A 24,200-nucleotide genomic window follows, 5' to 3' on the forward strand; every position below is an offset into this window, starting at 1 on the left:
GAGGTTTGTGCCCGGAGATGGTTTTGCTGCAAAAGCCAAGAGGGCTGTGCCCTCTGTAGCAACGACCAATGTAACATACATGTGCTGCATGATGCTATCTTTGCCTTGTAGATCAATAGCCATCTTCTAAGGTCAGGTTTGTGCCTCTCCCTGCTGCCATGCAAATCGCACAGAGCAGCTTTGCAAGATCAGAGGGGGAATATTTGAAGCTCAGCAGGAAATCCTCTGTTCAAGGGGACAGAAGAGAGAAAGAGCAATCTCTACTGACAGGCAAAGGCCCCCCAGACTGGAGCTGTCTCCTAGTCTGAAGATGATACTTTTCAGAAAGAAACCCAATGAGAGGTGAGGAAGCGGTGATGGAAAAGGTGTGATAAAACGGGCAGATCTGGAGAGAACAACAAGTCCACTGCCTCCTCCCCAGTTCTGCAGATCAAGACCTTGGTAGAGGTAAAATAAAGAACAGGAGCTGTGCCATCTCCAGTCCCTTCCCTAAGGAACTGGGATGACACAGAGCTTCTCATGATCTCCTTTCTGGTGCGAGCAAGCGTGGAAACACCAGGGATGTGATTAGGGTTGAGGGAGAAGGAGATACACTGTGATTTGTAGGCCCTTCACTTTGGAAAGGGGGCTGGAAGAGAGAAAAGGAGAGAACTGGGAAGGTGATTTCGGTGCTTGGCACATGAGAAACACCAGAGGACTCTACCAGAGGAGATAAACGGTGGTGAAATTGCACAGCAAGAAGCCGAGACAAAGTGTCCCGGGGAATGCAACCTGAGCAAGAGGTTGAGGTTCCTCCAGTTACTGAAGTGGAAGACACAGAGACCTGTGGCAAGCATGACTGGCCAAACTCTAGCAATGCTCCCTGCGAGGCAATAGGGCCTGTCTGGTTGGGATAGACTGGGGCTGCCCTCCTGCACCCCTTCACCACAGAGCACAGCTCCTGAGCGAGTTTTCCAGCAGATTTACAGCAAATTCTGAATCCTGGTAGGTGAAGAACTGGCAACCTCCCTGCTCATGAATATTTATGGCCTGTGCCAATGCCACAGCAGTTCAGGATGTCTGCTCCAGGACACCTCAACCTGCACATAACAAAGGGTTGGGAGGCAATGGGAGATGCCGTAGGAGTGTGAAGACACTACACGTGTGTCATTTGGTCCAGCAAACTGGCTTGCCTGAGGCATGGGCTGGGGGTAGGTGGGGAAACACATTAGGGACACCAAACCCAGCAGGCAGCACAGGGAGCAGTGGGGATTTCGTCCTCCGAATACAAAGCACGTTGCCGGAGACTTCAGCAGCCATCTCTGTGTCTGGTGGTTCAGCAGATATCAGATCTCTTAATGGGTACTGCTCCCTTGGGCCAGGCAAACTACGAGCCATCTAAGGTCATTTTCCAGACAGGCCAGGATGCTTTCAGACCATTCCTGACCAGGAAGTAATTAAGTGGCTTCCTATTTGTATTCTCCTGAGCTCAACTTGTCTGCGAGTGCTCATTAGTTACAATACGAGCCAGACAGCGTCTGCAGCTCAGCAACCAGCTCTGTATTAAGGCCCTAGGTCCAGTTCAGCTCAGCGACTGGCAATGAGCATTCCCCAGCATCGTCTGGAGGCAGTTTGATGCACTGGCCATTAGGCACCAAACCCACGAAGCCACGGAAGTGCTCGAAGCAAGGCTGAAATCCGCTGACACTGTGGATGTAGCCCTAAATCCTCCCTGTATCTCAGCAGCCTGGGGTATCTGCTTAGAGGCAAACTCCTTCTCTGCTGGAGGAGATGCTCCCTTGGTACTGAGAGCTTGCAATGGCTTTCCAAGGTAATGCACACCTTGTAGTACGCAGGAGGGAGAGGGCAGCTCACTAGGAGCTATCTGCAGAGGGAAAGGTGAGGGTCATCTGGCGAGTGAGCAGAAGGAGAGGGTAGGACTGGAGGTAGAGAAGGTTTCCTGGACTGTTGGGCTGGCCCACACCGAAAGGCAACATCAGCCCTAAGCAGACCATATAGGTGATATGAGCCCCGTGCCCCTGCCTACCTCAGGAAGCTTGACTCGTCCCTCCTGGAAGGAGCAGGAGCTTGGGTCATGAGTGCAGACATGGCGGTACTTGCACCAGTGACACCGGTAAGGACTCTCCACACACGACAGACACCTGAAAACAGAGAGAGAGTAGTCACTCAGTCAGCCGGGTCCTGTCAGCCAACAGGATAGACCTTACAGCCAATGGTGTTTCTCAGAGGCAAATAAAGACCGGGAAACATTGTTTTTTCTGTCACTAGCAAAAGGCCACGGGCTTTGAACTGACCCAACACAATCAGGGCATAGGATGGTGCTGGGCTTGCCATGGCCTGAGCACATTGTGGTTGTGATCACAAGAGTCTCATATTAATTAGCTAAGTTAGGTTGAATTCATATCATTGTAACTAGACTAATAATAAACATTTGTTGTATTTTGGTTGCCCTGTTACAACTTTTAATCAGACTATCAACAAATCCTCGATTTCATATAAAACAGGCATTCACCTTTTTGACCGTAAAAAAATCCTGAGTGTAACAAAAAAAAATTCAAGATCAGGGGACGGGTGGTAACTGCTACAGCTTCTCTGCCTCTGTGCTAAACTGCACCAGCACCCTGGGAGCTGCGAAAACATCGTGGGAAGGTGGCCAAGGGATGGGCTGACGCATGGAAGAGTGCCCATGGAGAGCAGTTCCCGTGCACCAGCAGTCCCAGCTGGTTAATCCTCCCACTCTCACGTGGGATGTAGAGGCCAAACACAAGCTGAAATGCACCAAGGTCAGAAAGCCAAGGATGAAGCAGGGAATTTTCTCCCCCTGTGTCCCATAGGCTTAATTATGTGAGTTCTGCCCAGTGTGATGGGGCTCCTGCAAATGTACTAACTCTAGTCTTCTTTTCTTCAGCTCAGCAGAGATGTAAAGACAATTGTAGCAGCTGCCCAGGAAGCAGAGGGCATATTTAGGAAGTGTCCTACTCAGGGTGTAGGAAAGAGCCATTCCATCTGTCTTAGAAGGTTTCACCCTCCTGTGCTCCATAGACCCTGTGGAGTAAGAGCTGCAAACACCTCTCGTGGCGGTGTTAAAGCACTGACACCTACAGCACACCTTTTTTTTTTAACTTAATACAATGTCTGCTCACCAGCAACCAAACTGAGCCATAACAAGCTCTTTGCGCAAAACAAGCAGTGGATGGTAGCAACTCCGGTCACTCACACTGCTGGAGATCTTTGTGCAGCTGCAAGCTCTGAAGTACCTGGAGGGGATTTGCGGGGGGAATTTTTCCTGGCCCTTCTGTGTCACCAGGTTTTAATGGGGAGGAGTGAAAAAATTGCCTCCAGCCAAGCTTGGCTGAGCCCAACAAGCAGACGCACACCCTCTCCCCTGTCTCCGTGAAATCTCGCTCAACGCCAATCCACTTTCAGTTCTGGTACAGCGAGCTGTTCTTCAAATTGGTAACAAGTGCTTGCTCTGATACATCAAATTAAAAATGGATAGCGTATTATAGTTTGTCAAGTAAGAAACCAAAACATGCCATAAATATTTAACACCACCATCGCTCCTGCTCTCCCCCCCAACACTTGCTTTCTGACACTGTTTGTCAAAGCAGCAGGAACACGGAAATAGGATTTGCTTTTCCTTGTGAATTGCTGAGCCGCAGTAATTATCTGCTTTTGGCACTTCTGATGGCTCAGTAGCGGGGACAGAGCCATTCAGCCTTGCTCAGGGGTGGATCAACCTGCTGGAAGTGCATCTTTCTGCAGGAAAGCTGCAGACCCACTCCAGTGGGGCAGCTCCTCAGCATCCCTGAGTGCCAGCTAAATGCCAGAAGAATGGGGTGCAGGGCAGGAAAGGAGCTCACAGGATGGAAAAGATGGTCTTGAGGGAATCAGCTGGGTGTTTCCTGCTCAATTCACATCATGCAGGAACCAGCAACTCCTGTCTTTTCACATCTGAGGGCCCAAGACCATGTTAACCACCTGGGGCAGTCTCCTGCTGATGGGACTGATAGCATGGGTGAGGGTTGAAGGTGCATCTGTGTGAGCAGCAACCAGATATCCACAAAAACCTACTTAATAGGAAGATAAGGGGGCCATTTGCTGAGGTCTTGACTCACTTCTGACTCCCTTCCCTGGCAAATTCCCACTGATGTGGGATACATGAGGATGTACCACTCCCCAAAGCAATGCCTTCCTGCAAAGGACGCTCACCAGCAGAACAAATCATTGCTATACTACTCTTGCTCTTCCAGGAGGTACCCCCACTGTGCTGACCATCGCCCAAGTTACCCTGACTCCAGTCATCTCCATGTCTAACCAACTTCCTGAGGGACACGTGCCCCAGCCAGCAGTTGGTTCTGTGCCAGATCCAGGGGTGGAACAGAAAACAGGTATCAAAAGAAATGAACATACGAGTTGTGGACACTGCAGTTGTAGAAGACGAAGCTGGTGCTGGCAAAGGTCATACCCGTTTCCTTGGACTTGAGCTGAAGCTGCACAATGTGATGGTCTCCTGGGGAAAAAATAGACACATCAGTACGTGACTACTTTCTTAGCCTAGTTAAGCCCTGTTGGCCATGCCACCGGTCTGAACCTGGAGCTGTCTCACAGTACCTTGGCTAATCTATACTAAGATGTAGGAAGTGCAAGAAAATCCTTCTAGACCCTGGTTCTCCAACAGTGACATCTCCTCCCTCTTGTGGTACTGGGGTGATGGAATATGTCTTCACCACTGGAAATGATTACGCCTGGGAGCAGAGTCTGGGCTGGATGATGATGACAGGTCTAGACCATATCTCACTGATTTCAAAAATACGGTGACTGAAGTCATCAGGTACGAAAGCTAAGCTGAAAGAGCAGATGCAGATGTCTGGAATTAGGAGGCTGTTAAAATGGAGTACTGTCCTTAAAGTTCTTCCTTGCTGCTTGTTCATTTGATGTCCCCAGAAGGTAAATGCCTGTGGAAGATTTGACTCCTGGACCAAAGCATTGGCAGACTGTGCATACACTGCATAAACATATCTGCTTTCCTGAGGGGATAAAGAAAGATCTACTTTCTCCCCACCCTCGTTGTTTAACATATCTGAACAGGGCCCGAAATCCAGGACAACCATGCTTGATGAAGGCCACCTCCAGATCTGCCCTCAAAGAGAGGTTATACGTTGATAAAGCAGGATGGAGGAATGAGCAAGGAGGACACATACTATAACAGTGGGGACCGGGCAGGGGGTCCCAATCTGCAGCCTGGGAAATGCTGATGAGCAGGGAGATTCCCACAAGAACAATTCCTCCAGGTTCACTCACCCCGTTCATGCCAAGGTCCTTTCATGCAAGTCTTTGGCTACAAAGAACCCAGCTCAGCATGGAAGCCATTCAACTTCCCAAAGAACCAATCCACTTTCATAGCAGACCCATCCGCAGCAAAGTGTTCACCTCAGCTCCTACACACCATCTTCTCGTTCCCTTTCCCAATGCTCCCGTGCTGAGCAGTCAACTGTTTCCTCTTCCCACAATGCCAAAGCCCTATTCAGAGCCCATCAGCTGTGGGTAATGAGTGGGTGCAGTAATTGCAGTAATTTGGTGGGGAAGGGACCCATGTTTAATTCAAGACTCCAACCTGGCTGGCCCTTTCACCTCTATTATTTTCCTTCTCACCTGAAAGATTCGTTAATCAATCAGGCCAAAGCAAACTTGACAGTTCGTCTCAGCGTGCGCCTGCGTGCACGCTCACCCACCTACAAGCACACACACACACACACACGTGCACACCCCGCACACTTCACTAAACATGTTTTGCTGCCAGTGCTCGACTCTGCTGCCCATCTGCTGCCGCCGGCTTTGACAGCTCTGTTAATCGCTTCGTATTTAACAACTTTGCCAGCGGCTCGCATATATTTTAAAAGAGGATGGGAGGATTGGATGGCTCCAGGGATCAGATGTGCTACAGAGCCGCACTACTCTGGTTCGAATCCAGCTTCTGGCACTATGCATGGAGGACTTGGTCTTTGCAGAGGTGCGGAGCACCAGCTGCTGAAGTTGATACAAGCCACAGGTGCCCAGCTTCTCTGGAAACCACGCTTCACATAAATCTCTCTCTCTTGTCCTGCCTCCAGCTTCCACTGCTATTTTTGTTTGCTGGTTGATTATAGCCTGGCCTGGGACAGATGTCCATACCAAGGAAACTGTTTCTCGCATCTGTCTTGGTAGGCAAAACATAACTGATAGCTCAGTGGGACCTGAAAATGGTAACAACCCTTTGGGGCCTTGCTTAGGAACCACAACGGAGAGCACATGCAGCTTTGTGCAGTTTGGAGACAGCAGAGATGATGGTGACAGTTCACATCACTTCATTTTCTGCCACCTGTGGATCCTCAGAGACGTATTTTACTGTCAATTTTCACAAGAAGCCAAGGACAAAAATGGCAGCATCCTCTCTGCACCTCCGGGGGTGATCAACAGGGTCAATGTTTTTATATTAAGTCCCTGCAAAGAGCCACAGGTGATCTTGAAAATATCTAGAAAAGTTGTTAGAAAAGGTAAACAAATAAAGGCAAGAAGTTGTGGGTAGGGGGACCATCCTTGGAGACAAGGTATATCTGTGCTGGACCACTTTGGGAGAGGGAGCCAGTAACAAACCTGGAACAGCTGAAGGCAGCAAAGGCCAGGGACCGAGACAACAAACTGAACACACAGATCTAAATCTGGGAGGAGCAGGATGAAATTACAGACAGGATCGTTCAGGTCTGCGGGGCTTCCTGGCTGCTGCACTGGATGGGATGAGTTCAGAGCACGTACAGCCTCCTTCCCCAGGTTTTAGAACACCAGCCTGGGCAAAAGGCGAGTGAATATCTCACATCTCTCTCGTCTTTGCTAAATATATGCAGCTGCCACTCGGTGGCAGTCTGAAAACATTTACTCACACATATAAGCACCTTAATGAAGGTGCTGGTGTTGCAGCACAACGGTTGCACACGTATGCACAGATAAACACACGCACACTCAGGCAACTCCTGCTACGATGTGCTGCTGCACTTCACCAACCTTGTCCTCAGGGTCCCATGAGCCAACCTCAGCTTTGGCAGAAAGCAGAAGGAGACAAACAGGGGTGTGGGGGGAGGATGGGAGGGAGAAGTGGTGCAGACGGAGGAGCTGTGGGATACCCACCGTTCTCTGTGATGATCTGGGGCACCTCTTTGGCAGCTGGTGAGATGCATTGGATCTGACTGCCCACCACCAAGCCATCCATCTCCGAAAGGTCCTCGAAGGTGCAATTGACTCCTGCTGACAGCTCAGGGACATTGTAGGTCTCCAAGACCAGCTGCAAGCAAAGATGGAGGGAGGGAAGAAGAGATGGAAAAAAAAAGAAAAAAGAGACTACTAAGCCAAACAACAGAGCTGGGCCAGCAGGAGAGAATTACACTGGAGAGGTTGGACAAAGAGCCTCTTGCTAGAGAGAGCATCCTCCTTCAACAGAAAGCAGCGATTCAGGACAGGGATGTGTGTGCGGAGTGGGAAGGGGATGAGATGCTGATGCCGACACAAGTGGTATGTGGCTATGCAGGGACAACTGCACTGCATCCCAGTGCCAGCTGGGTCAGTGGAGGGGAGGGAGTGCTCACTATCTGTCATGCAAGTGTAAGGTTAGGCAGGGAGTCTTTGGAGCCAGCTGTGAAGACCAGGGCTTTGGTGGCCCCAAGGCACGCGGTTTCTGAGGAAGGTGACTACTACTCACAAGAGGCACTCTGCAGACTACAGAGAAACTGTAGCGCTCCAGTCTAACTCTCTACGGCCTGCTCTCCTAGCATCAGCAGATGGGGGAGCGCTCTGTCACCAAGTTCCTGTGTAAGGAGAGTCTAGTTACAGCCTTCAGTCCACCATAAAATAGCTCTGTCTTTAGTGGCACAAGCAAACTTCTCTTGCCCATCCCACCAAAGAAGCAGTTGGCCCTGGGGTCATGCTTTATTTGGTCTCCATACATAAAAAAAAGCTGTGAAGGAGGAATTGCCCATGATTTTAGAGTTCACAACACCCACTGGCAATGCTATGTGATTGCTCATGGTCATGAAAAAAAGGAACCTCATGGCTGGTTTCCACCACATTCATTCTCTGGAGAAGGACCCTCATGCTGATAACTTATCAGACCAGCTAAGATCCTGAATCACAGCCCTCCATCACTGAGGCTCCCGCCCAACCCACCAGACCATGTCTGACAACAGAGAGGCATCCCAGGGTACTTCTAGCACCTGATGATAACCTAGTAGTTAGCATAAATTTAGAGGTTTTGTGATCAACCACTAGAGCCAACCACTCGACACAGGCAGAAATGCAGAGGCTCTGCACACTTGCTTCCTCCACAAGGTAGCTGAGGCTCCAGCTGAGGTGACAGCCATTGAAAGAAGACATAAACACATGCTAAAGTGTTGTTTCTACCAGCACAAAGAGCAGAGTAGGTCAGTCCACGTGACAAAGCAGGAGAGGATGATAACATAACGCCTACTGCTCCCCCACATTGTGTTTTCCTCACTTACAGAAAGCTTGGAGCTATTTCCTCACGCTGGGGACCATCAGGGAGAAAGGCTGAGCAGACAGGCCTTAGACCTGGCTGACTTTGAGCCTTTGTGAGAGTATGTTCATTTCTGGGCAATGGGAATGGCAATGGGAAAGGTGATATTTTGGTCTTATAAGTGGAGAAGGAGAAAGCTTTGGTTATTTGGATGTATTTTGCATTCAGGCTAAATCCATTCTCCCTGCTCATTAATGCCCTTCTAGCAATGGAGAAGGGGAAAATATCCTGCTTAACGAATCTCTCTCTGAGCACGGATGATGCAGAATGCAGGTGTGCCATGCCGAAGATGACACCAGTGGATAGACCAGTAGTGTCTGGCCACAAATGTCACGAGCCAGCGCACACTCTGAACAGACAAGAAGTCCTACATCCCACACGCCTTCTCTAGATCTGCTGCAATGAGGAAGGAATGGAGCCTTCCCCCAGCAAGTATCTCTTTTCAGTGGTCCCAGAGCAGCAGCCCTGGGCTGAAACAGACTCAGATGCAATTTTCCAAGTCCCTGTTAGTGTACAAAATTTAAAAGATTGGATGACCACACAAATATCTTCTCTGCCTCTGTAGGAAAGAACTCATTATCATTGGTCCTTTGCTAGAACCCAAGTGAGACTCCATTCGTTCGTTGGTGCTTCTCTCCTGATTTGCCAAGAGACTACCTGTGTTGACTGTGGATGAGCTGGGACACCAGCCTATCTGGGACTGGGCTGAGGCTCCCATGGAAATGTTCACGCAGATTCTTGGGCAACAGCCAGACAATGGCAACTTCTGATTCCAGGAGCTCTGGGTTGACTTGCCCTGCCAGAGTAACCTAGAGGTAAAGGTCTTTTATTCTGTTATCAATTTCAACCGCCCTGAGCTAGCTAGTCCCCCAGGATTTATTCCAACATGAAAGAATTCAATGACTACTGAGAGAATAAGAAAAAGAAACCTTGAACTCCCAGAGGAACAAAGGACTCAAGATGTCTCAGATCAGTTTTGTTTGAAGCCTAGGAAAGTAAAGTCACAGCAAAGTTAAGAGGCTGAAACAAAGCAGCAATGATTGGACATGCAGGCTTTGAAAGGCTGACTTCATTATCACTGAAGAAACCTTAGCACTCCAAAACCTGTCACCTGGAAGATGTCTGGCAGCTGCACCTTGGGCAACACTATTTAGACCTTTCAGGGTGTGGGGCTAGTGATGAGCTCATACAGAGATGGAGCTTCTGGGGCTTGGGTTAGCTACTAATTTCCATTCCAATCTAGTATGGTCGAAAGGACAGAGCCCTAGTAGCCTGAATGAAACAGGTCTCTGCCTCCTGCTTGGAGGGTGTTGAGCTCTAACTGTATAAGGTACTGCTGTAATGAGTCAGGAGAGAAACCACTAGCTGGTTAGATCTTCAACAGAGTTTTCTTGCCTCAAGCACAGAAAACGATCAGGATCATCTGCTGCTTTGCCAGCACTCACTGTGTGGCTCCATTGTCTGCTGACTTGAATAGCTCAAGGCCATGAAGGCTAAACTTTGTGCTGAGAAATGTCAGAAAAGATAGCATGAACCTTGGCAGCCTTAGGTTCCTCTGCACAGCATCCTGCCTCTCTGCTTTGTGCACTTTATACTGGAGCTGCAGCATAGTAGAGTTCTTGGTGTCTTAAGAAAGACATACTTGCACCCAAGATGACAGAAAGTTGGAGTTTATTGAAGTAACACACAGTATCCCTCACTTGTCCCTATCCCAGAAGGTCATTTCATTAGTTCATGATAATATCCCTTGCCTAAAGTCCGTTCCCAGCCGTACACAAAACCCTCTACCAAAAAAATAAACAACTATACTGTGTACACACGATACTTGCAGGGCACAAAGCCCCTTCAGACCTGCCCTGAGCTCCTCACAGCAATCAGGACTTTCCATACTTCCCACACTTCTAGACAGGAGCTAACCAAGGGCAAAATGTCCTCCCGTAGCAACTTTTTGTCTGTGCCAGAAAATTTGCTGGGGAAATTAATGGACCCTGGAGAACCTCTTGCATCAAGCTGCCAGTGCTTCCCACTTGTGCTGAACCCAGGTTGCACAGACCTGAGCGTGTGAGACTGCATGGGCAGAGTAAATCTGAGAGGGACAAGCATTAATGTTCCTCACCAATACGTTGTACTGGGAGACGGAGATGTTGTTGGGATGCACGGTAAGCCGGACGCACTGCTTCATCTCTGAGGCGAATCTCCGAGGCTCACTGGAGCGTTCACACCGCTCCTTCCTTGTGCACCTGAGCAAATGGGAACAGAGAGGGACAGAGTTAACACAGAGCCAGGCTGGAAGAGTCAGGACAACCCTGGAATGTAGAAGGAGCAATGGATGGACTTTGGATGGAAAGTCAACACTGTGCCCTGTGGGGCTGCCCAGCTGGATTATCCCACTCATGCCCTGCCTGGAGCTCTCTGACTCCAATGCTAGCAGCCGTGGGATCACTCAGCAGACTGGAGAGTTACAAGGACATCATGAAAGCAGGAAGGGTGTTGGGTGTAAGCTCCATCCCTTGGGTAGGTTGCACAGCTCTAGAGATGCTCTGTCTCTAGCCACATAGCAGGTACAGTGCAACCTTCCCCTAGCAGCCCTGAAAACTGTCCTGTCCAAGGGCAGTGGGACATCTCACGCAGGGATGTCCTCTAAAGTAGTTGTGTATAGTCCACACTTTTTGGAGGAGACTACAAATGAGTGGTGCTTCTGGGCTGCTGGTACCTCTCTGCTGGGAAGGGGCAGCCCTCCAATCCATTGCCCAGTAGCTGCTAAGTAGTCCCAGGCAGGTTGAGGGGTTTTTGGCATCTGGTTTGAAAGTGCCTGACTAGAGCTACCCAGGGTTGAATCTTAAAATTTCTGGTGCTCTCAGCTTGTGAGAGTTCAGTGAAACTGGTGGGTGCACAGCACCTGGGCTGCACAAACCCACAAAGCTTACTCCACGCACTAACTGCTGTCAGTGCTTTCAGCACTGTCACTGTCTCTTGTCTTTGTCCGGCGTAAGCAGCCACTAGCAATGTGAATTGGTAGTGGTGCACCCTGTTTCAATCCAGATTTGCATTTGCTTAGCATAAAACACATCTGTATTTTACTCCACCTGCGCTGCCAAGGCCATCGCTTCAAGGAAGATGTCTGCCTAGAAATCCACAGGGTTAATACAAAAGGACAGCTCCAACTGCATGCCAATTACCTTTTGCCATTAAGCTAATGTTATGGACTTGCACAGGGTGTCTTCAATAGATTTCGTTATTAGCAGTGCTATTACCCCCCATTAAAATCAGCTATAAAGACAAAGTGCAGATGTTAAATTGTTCACCCACTCCCAGACTTCGGAGTCTGAGTTGTGAGAGCACGCAGGGACTGCTGGAGGGTTAGCTCCAGGATCACCCCTCAGCGTCCTTGCTCCCTGGAGCAGAGATTGTGCCTATATGAATGGGGATTTGCAGATGGGGATCTAAGACAACACGTGCAAAAGCAATCCAATAGATGGCTGAGCCTGAATATTACAAAGCTTGGGATCTGGCCTAAAACTTTAGGGCTTGTCTTCTCTCTAGTGCCTGACACTAAATAAAATGAACACCCCAATTTCAAACCCAGATTGCTCCGTGGTAGAGGGAAGTTTTGTACCTACAATGACAGGAATCATAAAGGGAGATCTCTGCCATTCTCAGCATGCTCTCGGTTTGCTTTGCAGATTTGAGAGAGCAAGAGCAGCATTGCAGCTCCCACTCTCTGTTCCCTAGGAGCCTTCATCCCATTAAGTCTCCTTCAGAGCTGCCGCATGCTGGATCAGGAATTTTAAATGTGCAGCCTCCAGAGGGTCGGACGAATAGCCGATTAACTACTCCCAAAAACTGTAAGTCCCCTAGTGCGGAACGAAAGCCACGGCAAAATGCTGACCTGAGATTTTTGTAAGCACTTCTATGAAACAAACAGACACAGCAATCCCATCAAAGATCTGCAGGGCGTGGGAACTCCTCTCCTGAGAACCGCTTGGAAGGAAACCCTTTTGGGCTTGGGGTCAAAACACAAACGCCCAAATTCTTCAAGATGTCCTGCTACCTCCTATTTATTTCCTCCAGCTGCAGCACAACAGAAATATCTGTATTTTCTAAAATTAAATGGGCAGATACCCAGGCTTAGTTGAAGTGCAATAGCATAATAGGTTGCAAACACATCCAGCACATTTGCACAAGAGGGACAGCACATGGGTACAGGTTAAGCATCTGTGAATGTGTCTTCTAATCTCAGCCCCACCACTGAGCAGGAATACAACAATGAGCATCTTCTCTTGCTGTTTACTGGTCACACGCATTTAAGATATGTAACTCTTCAGATCAAAAACTCACTCTATATCAGACCGATGTGTCTTGCAGCCTTGTTCTCTGTTGTAAGGTGTATTGCTATACAAATACGAAATGATGAAAAGCCAAACAAAACTAAGCCTGGTTTTAATAGAATTTTAAAGTTGCAGTGTCAGGCTCTCAGGAATTAGATACTGCCAGACTGAAAGTAGTTTCGGCACTCCTAAATCTGCTCCCTGCACTGATGCACTGCAAGCCAGACTTTAATTACAGGATCACACATTATTATTCCTTTTTTCCACAGGTGACCTCAATTCTGCCACTTCCTAACTTTTGACTTTGACTGTCTGACTTTTACAAAGCAATTTCTCAATTTCAGACAAAAGGGGGAAAAAAACCCAAAACACCCAGCTGTGTCTGCTGCTTGACTCCGATGGTGGTGGAGCTCTGCCAGGCAGCACCAAACCAAGCCAGGCTCCGGGTCACCGAAGGGTTCAGGCTCTTGAGTCAATATCACAGACCCCTTTTCCTTGAGCTAGCAGCATAATTCACCCCAGGTAACCGATCCCAGCTGCTGCATAAATCAAGACTAAAGGGATGGAGCCTCCTGCCAGTGGGTTTTGAGGGTTTGTCTATGCAGAAAGGAGTGATGGGAGCTCTTTTCCAGAATCTTCTGATTTCCCCCATCTCCTCTTCCTTCACCACCTTCTCTGTCCTGAGCTGAAGCACGCAGAGTGTCCTGTGGATTTACACACCATGTTCTCCCATGTGTCTGCCCAGCACTTGCATCTGAGGTTCTTCAGAGGAAAAGTGCAGTGGATTTTCAAGGGAGCAGAAAAAAGCACAGACCTGTCATAAGGTAACCTTCTCCCTCCAGTCTTCCTGTGCACTGCCAAAAATGTTCTGCCCTCCCCCAAGAGTGGGGGGAAAGCAGCAAAGAAAATTGTTTCAGCGTGCGAAGAGCAAAGTATTGCCCTCCAGCATCAGCCTCTCAAATCCCTGAATGGTGCTGGCTAAAATGCAGAAACAAACATGGAAAGCACCCAGCCGCTGAAGGCAGCTGCCCGAAGGGGACATTGCAGCCCAAAAAGTAAGTTTAGAAAATTGTAAATAAAGGCAAATGGGACTTTTAATAAATATTTCCAGACACAAATGCCTGCCGTAGAAAAGTGGTCACCTGGAAGGCAGCTGCCTGCACACGGCAGCTGGGGTGTGAAAGGGATGATGAGATATCCCAACCCCAGCGAATCATTTCTGTGGTCTCCGTTGAGATTCAGTGTGTACTTTGGGCCCTGGGAGATTGCTGCGATTCTGCTGCGCTCTCATCGGGCGCTTCTGTTACGGCTTATGCAGAAAAAATACCTTGTACTGCCAATAACTGTTTCGCTTTAATAAAATATCAGTAACTCTAACACGCTGGGTCTGTCAATATGCCGAGATCACTTTCTGCTGCCATATAACCTAATTCAGTGCTATTCAGGCTATAATTAGATGGTGCAGAACTCCCACCCAGTGGCATCACGTTACACTTAAGACACCTAAAGGAAAGTATTCCACTCCTGAGCTCATTTGCATAAGATTATGGTGTAGACACGGCACTTCTCTGTACGTCTTAATAACACCTGCTATTTCATTATCAGCTGCATCTTTAACAATTACAAGTGTCCTGCTTCTGTCCAAACCATTAGTACAAACACAAAGAAAGTGGTCCTACTGCTGAACCACGAGGAATGTTATTTCCTCCCCGTCTCCCATTAAGGATAAACACCGCTAACTCTAACCCTCTGTTCACCATCCACTAACCAATTATTTTAATAATGTTAAATTAGTACTTTGTGCTTCTATAGTATCTCTCATGTGAGATTCTCAAAGGGCTTTGCCTGGAGCTAATTAAACTTCACGACACCTCTGTGAGGTTGAAACATTACTGTGCAGAGACAGGAAAGTGAGGCGTAGACCTACGCGTGTCAGAGCAGAGCAAAGCCCAGGTCTCCTGAGGGTGATTGAAGGCCCAGGTTTGGGACCCAAGAGATCATGGTTAAAACCCAAGTCCACCATCTGGGACCTCAAGCAAACTGCTGGGGCCACTTTCTGCAACCAGCTGGGGCCACATTCTGCGAACACCAGCTGCAGAGGGGTAAGGTGCTATTCCATCTCTGCATCTTAGTGAGATGCTAAGGGTTCTTCTGCCTTGCTAAGGCTTGGTCAAACCAAGCCCAGGCTCACTCCACCACCTCCAGGGTTTGTCCCTAAATGTCTGAGGTTAGGAGGGTTAATGTGAAGCCCAGAAATCTTCAGAGAGGCTAAGCACAGACCAAAGAGCTCCATGCACCTGGATAGACCAGGTACAAGAAGGGTTAACTGGGGTACTCCTCCACCTGCAAGCTCTTTGTTTTCCCTATGCATAGGGTGGAAATCACACCAAGCTACTGCAGCGCTGCCAGCCTAACAGAAGGCACGTGTGCCATGTGCATGCTTTCACCTGCCTTTACCCCTCAGTGAAGACACATTTCCACCATCCTCTAATAGAAAAAAACCCCAAAACAATCCCCAATGCCCCCCCCCAACCCCCCAAACTGAAAAACATGACCTTTCTTTTTCTTCCTGGCAACTTTTGGCTATATCTTTGTTTCCTCCACGCCCAACATAGGTTGTGATTCTTGCTGTACCCTCACCATACAGTCTTGCAGACCCTCATCCCCATCCTATTGGTTTACCCTGAAGACTCACTCTTGTACTTCTCTGGAGCATTGCACCTCCTCTTCCTCCCGCCTTGGTGTTGTGTCTTTGGCATCCAGACCTCATGGGTTCTGGACTAATGGTGATAAAGTGGCTGTGATCACAATATCTGCAGGGGATGGAGCTTGGTTCAGGAGGATGAAGGTGAAAGGAAGATCTCTTCTGGCTGTGGATGGGGGGAAAACTGGGGAAAGATGCTGTTTACCAAATGAAGGGAGCAAGGGATTTGCAATATCAGGAAGTGAGTGCTAACTGAGGCCATCCCTCATGAGACCAGTGGGGTGGGACAAGTGCCTCCAAGGAGGGTATTTCTCTGCCTCTCCTACTTCTTGTCCATCTCTCCACCCCACTACTGCCTGAAATGTCTGAGTTTTCTTTGGGTGACTCCTGTTTTCTTAGCAGAGGGAAATGAGGAAGGTGTTGGTGTGCCCTCCCTTCCCAGTCAGGGTGCTCAGAGGTTGGTGGAGCTGCAGACGCTCTTAGGACCTGAGCAAGAGCACCCCTGCAGCTCTGAAGCTCCCATCTCTTGCACCAGGATGGATACATATGCTGCACTAAGAGCTCTACAGACCAAGATCTCCAGCTTTCTCTCTGGCCATTCATCAGGATCAAACTACCTCTCAGTCCCATGTGCTACAGGCTTAATCATACCTGCCAGCAAGGCAGCCTTTAGTATCACTTGTGATGGCAAAATAAATGCATTTAAAAGGCACGATGGCCCTTGTGTCTGGCCTTTCTAGTGTTAAATATTATCTAAGACATGCAAAACCCTGGCAAGATCATGCAGTGAGTTTCTGTTATCATCTGGGCTTGCAGAGTCGGATGTGCTCAGCTGCTCCACAGAGCCATGCAGTGGCCTGAGGCCACAAGGCTGCGGGGAGAGGTGGAAAGTTGTTCTGCAAATTCACACCATTAGCCAGATCTGGTGGTCCCTGCTGGAACCCAAACTAACTGACACCCTGAGCAGACAAAAGAGACAGAGACGGAGAGTCCTGGGAGGAGAAAGCCAAGGATCAAATTTCTGTAAATTCTTTTTTCTTATTATTAACTCTTTTTTTTTTTTTTTGTGAGTAGGTGGAAATAATGCAGTCAGAAAACCAGCATATAGTCCTGACGGAGCTTTTCTTGTTCATACCCATAGCTGTTGAAAAATGAGAAAATTTTGATTCTCTGTTTTCTTTTTTTTTTTCTTCTTCATTTTCCCAGAAGCAAACTAAAATATCCAATTTTTCTAATACAAGACAAAAATAATGTTAGTTTTCTGGCAGTGGAAAAGGTCTTATCTGCAATTTTGTCAATTAAAAACAATTTTTAAGACAAAAGAGTGGTGATTGGATCTGATCAGACATCGCTATTCAGAACAGAGGGGCTTTTTTTTACAAATGGCAATTAACACGTTATACAATCTTTTTACTCAGGAAAAAAAATAATCTTACCATTAAAAATAAATGAATCCCCAGAAACAAAATCCAAACAAATTAATCCTTTTTGGAGAAGCCTCACCATTTGATGAGCAGCAGTTTTCTTTTGACTTTTTTTGCATTGCAAGACTCATAATCTGGCCAGTGGAGTGGACTCACAGGCAAGAAGAGGGACATGAAGCATCTCTATTTGATGCCAAAGGTGGGGGGGAGCAGCACGAGAGACAGCTCGATGGTTCAGGTCAGCTCAGCAAACTGAAATGACACCCTTCCACCACTTCCAAACAGCTAATTTGCAGGCATCGCTGTTTTGCAAAAGGTTTTGACATTTCAGCTTTCCGTTCTGATTCCAAACAGTGACATTTCCCGCAGGGGACAAATTCACTGACCCTTTGACAGAATAATCACAGCCACCCTTTCCTTACACCTTCCCACCAGTGCTGGTAAACTCGAGGTGGCAGGTGGGAATCTGTGCAAACCCCAATGACACCAGCCAGGACTGGCCACCGGGGCAGGATGGGACACTTTAATGGTATACTGGCTCAGTGCTGGGATCCCCATTTGTGTCCCCAACCTGTTCATTGATAGACATTTTGTTGTGGTGTGGGGTCACCCATACCCAGGTTCTCAACTTGTGTAAGCTGGAGATGGTACCCCTGCCATTCCTCACCCCTTCCCAGTTCTGTGATTTTTTGCTTGGACACAGTTTCCCATGTCTCTTCAGCTCTTCCCCTTAAATTCACCTTGGGTTTTGGTCCTGCCCTCTTCCCTTCTCATGTTGTCTGTCTGCCTCCTTGACTCCTATCACCAGGGTTGTCATGTGTCTCCTAATCTCCTCACACTCAATCAAGAGAAAATTTGATAGAGGGACAGAGAACATGTGCATGCGTGAAGCAGCGATGGGGACATGGGGAGGGGGAGGAAGGTGGGGACAGAGGGACCGGCAGCCTCTTTGTGAGGATGGAGATGTGCAGGACTGCTGTGAACACTCACGTGGTCCAAGCCACACACACTCCCGCTCCTTCCCACATTTCACAGTCTGACCCTTCTACCACCCCCAGTGGTCTCTTTGCCCAGGTGTGTTAGATAGATACATCCAAGGAGAAAGTTCAGGAGGAGAGTTTAGGGGATGAACGGAAACTTTGAGGGAAATCTTATTTAGGTCTCATTTTGAAGACCCTGAAAAGCCCTGATTGTCCTAGCCTTCCTCGAGCAAAACAGGGCAAGCAACAATGATTTTCCATTTCTTTCCATATCTTCATCTCCAAGGAGAAATCTGAGATTTCCCAGCCCAGCTAGAGCCCATGGTGAGGCAGGCTGCACCTGCAGGTAGCTGACGAGGATCAAACTGAAGAGAGTCCCTTGTCCCCAGCTCAGCAAAGACCTACAAATTGGGAATCTGAAATCTATCAGGCATGGCCCAGTAGCAGCTCTCCTTGCCCCCGAGGGGAAGGGGCACTTCTCCCAAAATGAAATAACAGAAAGGATAACTGTTCCTCAAAGTCTGCAGTCTTGGTACCACACCAGCATTTGTGTCCCAGGCAAAGCTGGGGCAGCCTACAGAGCCTGGGAGGTGACAGGGAGACTTCTGGCACCACTGCATCTCATGGGTATTCTTCTCTCTAGACAAAGACAAGTAGCTTCTGGAAGAAGGTCACTGATGTCCTACCTGTCTCCCCAGTCTGCCTTCCCAGCACAAACATTGCACGGAGGGTCACCCAGCGCTCCCCGTCCCTGCTCTGCCCGAAGTGCTTGCTCAGAGGCCAGAGGGGATGTCTACTCCAGGTAGGTCGGCGATGCCTTTTGCAAGGTGGTCAGCAGAGGGAGCTCGGTGGAAGCCAAGTGCAGACCTTCCTAATGACATCTTCAGCCAGGGATGGGGACAGGAGTTCGGGAGACGGACTGTAGGACACCAAGATACATTCATTTCCAGGACACTTTGGAGATTCAAGCTATCTCACTGTGATGGTCTGAAGCAGTCTCGTTAGTCTGGTACCTCTTTCAGAACGAGTTGCAATCTGACAGCTTCATATTTTATTGGAGAAAAGTTTTTGCTTTCCCAGTTGGGAAGAAGGATGAGACAGGAACAGGGCAATTGAAGGGTTCTGGGGATGTAATAAGGGGCTTGTTTTAGCCAAAGTCTGACCAACATGTAGAGCTGGCTTTGGGTCTCATGAGATCACTTTATCACAAGGGGAAAGCAAGGCTGGGGAAGGAGGGAGCAGCTGAAATTTACCTTTCCCTCCACTGGAGCCAAAGCAATTTTCTGGCTGGAGTCAGGAAAAGGCAGAAGATTCAGTCCCCCTTGCATGTAAAGTTTAAGGTCGGTTTTAGCAATGTTTTGACATTTCCAGTTTCCCTCGGGATCCTGAGAATAGGAATGCCATAAATGTCGAGACGCAGGCATAATTGACCTTAAACTTTGTGTGGTGATGTGCCAAATAGCCATTCCTCCTTGTCTACTCTTTCTGGTCTCCAGGTTGCCCTCCATCCCTACCAGAGCATAGCCGAAATTTAGTTCTCCCTGGCATCAAGGAGTTAAATTTCATCCACTGCCCGGGATACTCTACTCAGGACAGAAAGGCAGGAGATGCTACAGGGAAAGAAGGACAAATCCAAGCTGAGATCATGCACAGAATCATTCCTGGGAACCTGTCCTGGAGGTGAGAGGAGCGAAAGTTTTTCCAGCAAATTCATTTGCATCCAAGGAAGGCGCTGGACCCTTATTTTCATCTTTGGCTCTAGCCACAAATAGGCTCACCTACCCGAGAAACCTGCTCTTTGGGCATCAAAGATGAGCATGGGCAAAGATGGGAAAAAGGCCATTGGGGTGACCTGGGGAAGTCAAAGCAGTGGGGCTTTTTAACTGGCAGTATTTGGGAACCCAGAGGTCTGTGGATTCTCTCAGACACATGGAAAAGTTAACTCGAGAAAGCTGAAATTCACTTTTTGCAGCTTTACTTCTCCCCTGGGAAATTTTTCAGGTACCACGAGCCACAAAAATTTTCAGACCACTAATCAAAGCTCACTCCCACCCCTACTTCTTTCAATATCCCACTGGGGACAGCCACGGGGTGAGAGATCAGAATGCCCTTCCATCCTTCGGCCGCAGTGTGGGGAGGGAAATGCCTCCCTGCCATAGTTGCCTCTTCCCCGCATACCTCCTCTCTGCTGCCACCGCCCCTGTCACTTCGCCAAATAGAGTGAGGATGCTAATTGCTTTGCCTGCTAATCTATTCTAATGCATGGTAATAGAAGCCGAGTTTCTGCCCTGATAACTCTCCCGGCTTATGCTGCAGAACGGCAATCCCACCGCCCGCCCGTTATCTCTGTCCCCAGGTGGGCTCCTCCCTCTGTCACAGCAATTGAGTAAGCCCACCCCCGGAGCCCCGCGGGACGTGGGGGCAAGAGATTTACTCCTCCGTCTCCCGCCCTACAAAGCCAGGCACTCCATCAACAGCATCGCTCCCCCCTGCTTTGGGGGATTTCATGCCCCTTCTCCTTCCCCTCACTGCCCTCCCCAAGTTTCCAGAGCTGCAGATTGTCTTGTCCGTGTTAATCTTGCCTGGGGGGGCCCTGGGTTGGCCCATCAAATGCAACCTGCTCCCTCGCCTGCGAACAAAGGTTCAGAGGTGGCCTAAGGACCACACCAGCTCACGCACTGCTGGGGTGCAGCCACGGACAAGTGATTTGTGTGTACACATGTGTGTGCCTCCGTAGGCAGATCCCTGATGAGTATTTTGATGGCTCATTCAAGCCTGAGATAAACAGGAGCATTTCACATGCAAATCCCTAGAAACTTGGAGCCTTTGTCTGATGAAGAATTGGAAATTGTTTGCTGGCACAGGGGGAGGAGAGTGTGGAAATGAGGGACAGGACGGGGTCTGTGGAAGGTGGTGTGGAAACACACCCCTCAGCCATTCCTGCTCAGCATTACAGAAAGTTTGTGTTCCTCCCATGACATCCATCCTGTTCAGAGAGACCTCAAAAAGCCCCAACAAGCCTTGCAGCATCAGTCAGCCTCCAGGATCAACCAACTTTGGGGTGAGGACTTGGCTCCAGGTGGGTCCCAGCCTCAGGCTGAGGGTGACGGTGGCATTTCAGTCTGGGCAGCTCTACTTTCATCATCTTTGGTTTCCTACAAGACCCATGCCATGAAGATAGACTGCCCTGATGAACCGTGGCATTTGTTGATTCCTACCTGACACTGAAAACTCACTTGAAGCAGGAACTAGCAGCAATTGTGCTGGAAACACACTGATCCCTGGAAGAAACCTATTCACTGCAGTAGAAGTAGTCTGAAAAAAGCCAACAGGCATGTTTGACACCTGAGAGGATGGGCATCACCTGCCTTCATCCACTGACACTTTCCAACCTCCTGCAAGGGTCAAAGACACAAGAAAAGGACATCTCTGAAGCTGCAGGTTCTCTGCTATGCTCTTCCTTAAATCACAGCCCTCTGACTCCTTTTGTAGCTGAACTAACCAGGCACAACACAAGCCTGGAAGCTAAAGGCAGGAGGAGAACCTCGGAGCACACAATCACAAGCAGCAGGCAGAACTCAAGCCAAAGGCACGCATATGAACTGCAGCCAGTGCAGAGCACTGAGGTGGTCCACAAGAAAGAAATCACAGGAATCTGCCTGGAATCATCTTTTGCCATCTGCCCATAAAAGACGGGGCTTCAAATCAAGATGGAAAAGCCCCTGAAGATTCAGCTGAAGGCTACCTGAGTAATACAAGCTTCTGTCTCTGAGGAGGCAGTAAAATAACTTTCCCAGCCCTGAATTCACTTATAGTCATTTTAAAGAAAATTAAAAAAGAAGAAAGTGAGAGAAAGGGAACAAGGTTGCTAGATAAGGCAAGTAATTAATGAACAAAATTACTTTTCCCAGAGAGTATCCTATCATGGCGTTTCGTATTCATGCTAATAATATTTGTGAGTGTCTTCCCTAGAACCTGGGTAGATAACACCTACGCTCTTCCGTGCTCCTACTTGCTCTCCTCTGCAAGGGCTGGTGCAAGTAATTTGTTCAAAGGGGATGAAGCTCTTTGTTCACGGCCTGATTCTGATGCCTCTGAACATCATCCCTGAATTCTTTGTGGGAGCTTCTCTCAGGTAACCTCAGAGAAATGTGTTTGGTCTTTTCCCTGTCACTGTTGCCCAAGTGCCAAATATCTATTGGTGAAGACAACGGGAGGTGCCCACACCTCCAGAAAGGTAAAATTTGGTGTGTGTTTCTCAGAGATCAGAGCTGATCCGAATCAGTGGTCCTAAGGTCTCCCAACAAATCACTGCTAAGACTGCAGTGAGACTCGGGAGTTCTAAAAGGTGGGTGGGAGGTTTGGCTGCCACTTCAGCCTCACCTCTTACAGCACAAACAGGGCAGGAAAACTGCAGACGAGGAGCACAGCATCTGTGTTCAAGGAGGTTTGCAGGGAGGTCTGGGGAGCCACGGGAAGCACTCTGTAAGGGGTCCCCCACTTACACAGATACTGAGTCACTGCCAGACTCAGCCAGCATGTAATTTAATTGCTCTTTCACTGTTAGCATCTGCTGTTCCGACTTGGGGAAGCATAGCATGAAGAGAGAAAACATTTCCACAGGATAGACCAGTTGGGCTTGAAAGCTGTTTATAGAAATCCCCCACCTCTAGGAACACCCTGCCTTAAACTCTTTTAGCCAGAAAGGTGCAGGGAGTAGAGGACCCCACGGAGTTTCTCTAACCAGGGTCTCCCTCCCCACTGCTCCTTTCGACCTTCATCAATATCTCCTTTTTCACATCACTCTTTAGCTCCTTCATTTCCCTCCTCCTCCTGCCTGTGTGCATCCATCCATCTGTCCATGTCCCCTGGCAGCAGAGCCAACAGACAGTGACATGTGTTGTAGCTCTGGTATTTGCTGCTGGCAGAGACAGTTCTTCCCTTCGGGCCCAAACTTTCCCTCTGCTTTGCAGCAACACAATTAGAAGCCTGAAAAAAACACAGGATAACACAGCAAGAATATCATCGAGTACCCATTACCATGCAGACCTCAAAAGTCTCTGGCTGCCCCATGGCTCCATTTGGAGAGGAGACGCATTCCACGTGGAGAGTTAAGCCTTATCGGGGAAAAAAAAGCCAAGCAACCACATAGCCCAGTCTTGGCTTTCTCCATGCAATGTGAAATCACTGTGATGGGATTTGCTGCCTGAAGAGGACAGGCACCCATGCAATCTCACCAACCCCACTCAGACTGTGTCTGAAGCTCCCAATCCATCTCTAGGTCACTTGTATCTTTGGAGCAAGGAAAAAACAGGGGGTGAACTGTCTCAAGGGTCATAAATAAAGGGTAAAATGCACTGACATGGTAGTTTTCAGGCCCTCACATGACTGAGGCATAGGCTTTCAGTCAGAGCTAGAGCTTCCCAACTATCTAAGTCACCATTCCACCCCAACTCCGACACAAACAGCAATAAAAACCCTACTCAAAGTATGCCTCATCCTGACTGTCATGGCTCAGCTCTTTCACACTGTGCACTAGGAAAGAGAATCTGAGGGGGGAGAAGAACAGGAGGAAAAAACAGAACAGGAAGGATTTTAATCTTTGTCTCACTGCCCTTCTTTGACCAAGCCTGCTCTAGCCAAAAAGTCAGAGGACAAACTCAGTTCCCCTCCTCCTAAGATTTTTCTCCCTGCTGAACACTAAAGGCCACATCAGGCATCCTGAGCTCCCTCTACAGTGGTTGCCTACCCAGCAAGGAGAGCAAGTTGGCTCTGGAGAGAAGTTTGGAGTTGAGCAAGGGTCCACACAGAGCCAATCCATAAGAAATAAAAGTACTTCAGACCACCTTAGAAACGATCCCTACCTCATTCCTCTGCTGCTTTAACCATTCAGCCAAAACGAGGTCCTCGGGCGTTATTCCCCTAAAACACACAAGGAGGTCCTAGTCCGGTCTGGCACACCTCACTGAGCCTGCCCCTCGCACCACGAGGCACAGAAAAGCCCTCTTTGACCTGCAGCTTTGCTGGGGATCTCAGCTAATGCTCCAGCTGCAATGAAAAAGCTGTTGGCACGTGATGTATGCCTTTCCCCTCATCCGTGCATGGGATGGGTTAAACGCTGAAAAATTGCTGTGGTGCTGTGAATGACCTCCGGCAGGCTGGGTTGTCCGATGCATTGCAACAGAGCCATTCATTATACAT

At 48.7% G+C, this 24,200-nt stretch overlaps 1 protein-coding gene across 2 annotated transcripts in view; it reads right to left on the minus strand.

The window, feature by feature from the left end:
- The window catches only part of PLXNA4 (plexin A4), a 472,600-nt gene that overhangs the window by 108,594 nt on the left and 339,806 nt on the right, over nt 1–24,200 (minus strand). For both annotated transcript variants that reach the window (XM_075429543.1, XM_075429544.1), the window contains exons 6-9: nt 10,680–10,803; nt 7,165–7,318; nt 4,414–4,513; nt 2,027–2,141 (exon numbers count right to left, since the gene is read on the minus strand). In XM_075429543.1, the coding sequence (XP_075285658.1) occupies nt 2,027–2,141; nt 4,414–4,513; nt 7,165–7,318; nt 10,680–10,803 (493 nt within the window). The remainder of the gene's footprint in view (nt 1–2,026; nt 2,142–4,413; nt 4,514–7,164; nt 7,319–10,679; nt 10,804–24,200) is intronic.

The sequence above is a fragment of the Opisthocomus hoazin genome, chromosome 8 (genome assembly GCF_030867145.1).
Source record: "Opisthocomus hoazin isolate bOpiHoa1 chromosome 8, bOpiHoa1.hap1, whole genome shotgun sequence".
Taxonomy (NCBI): domain Eukaryota; kingdom Metazoa; phylum Chordata; class Aves; order Opisthocomiformes; family Opisthocomidae; genus Opisthocomus; species Opisthocomus hoazin.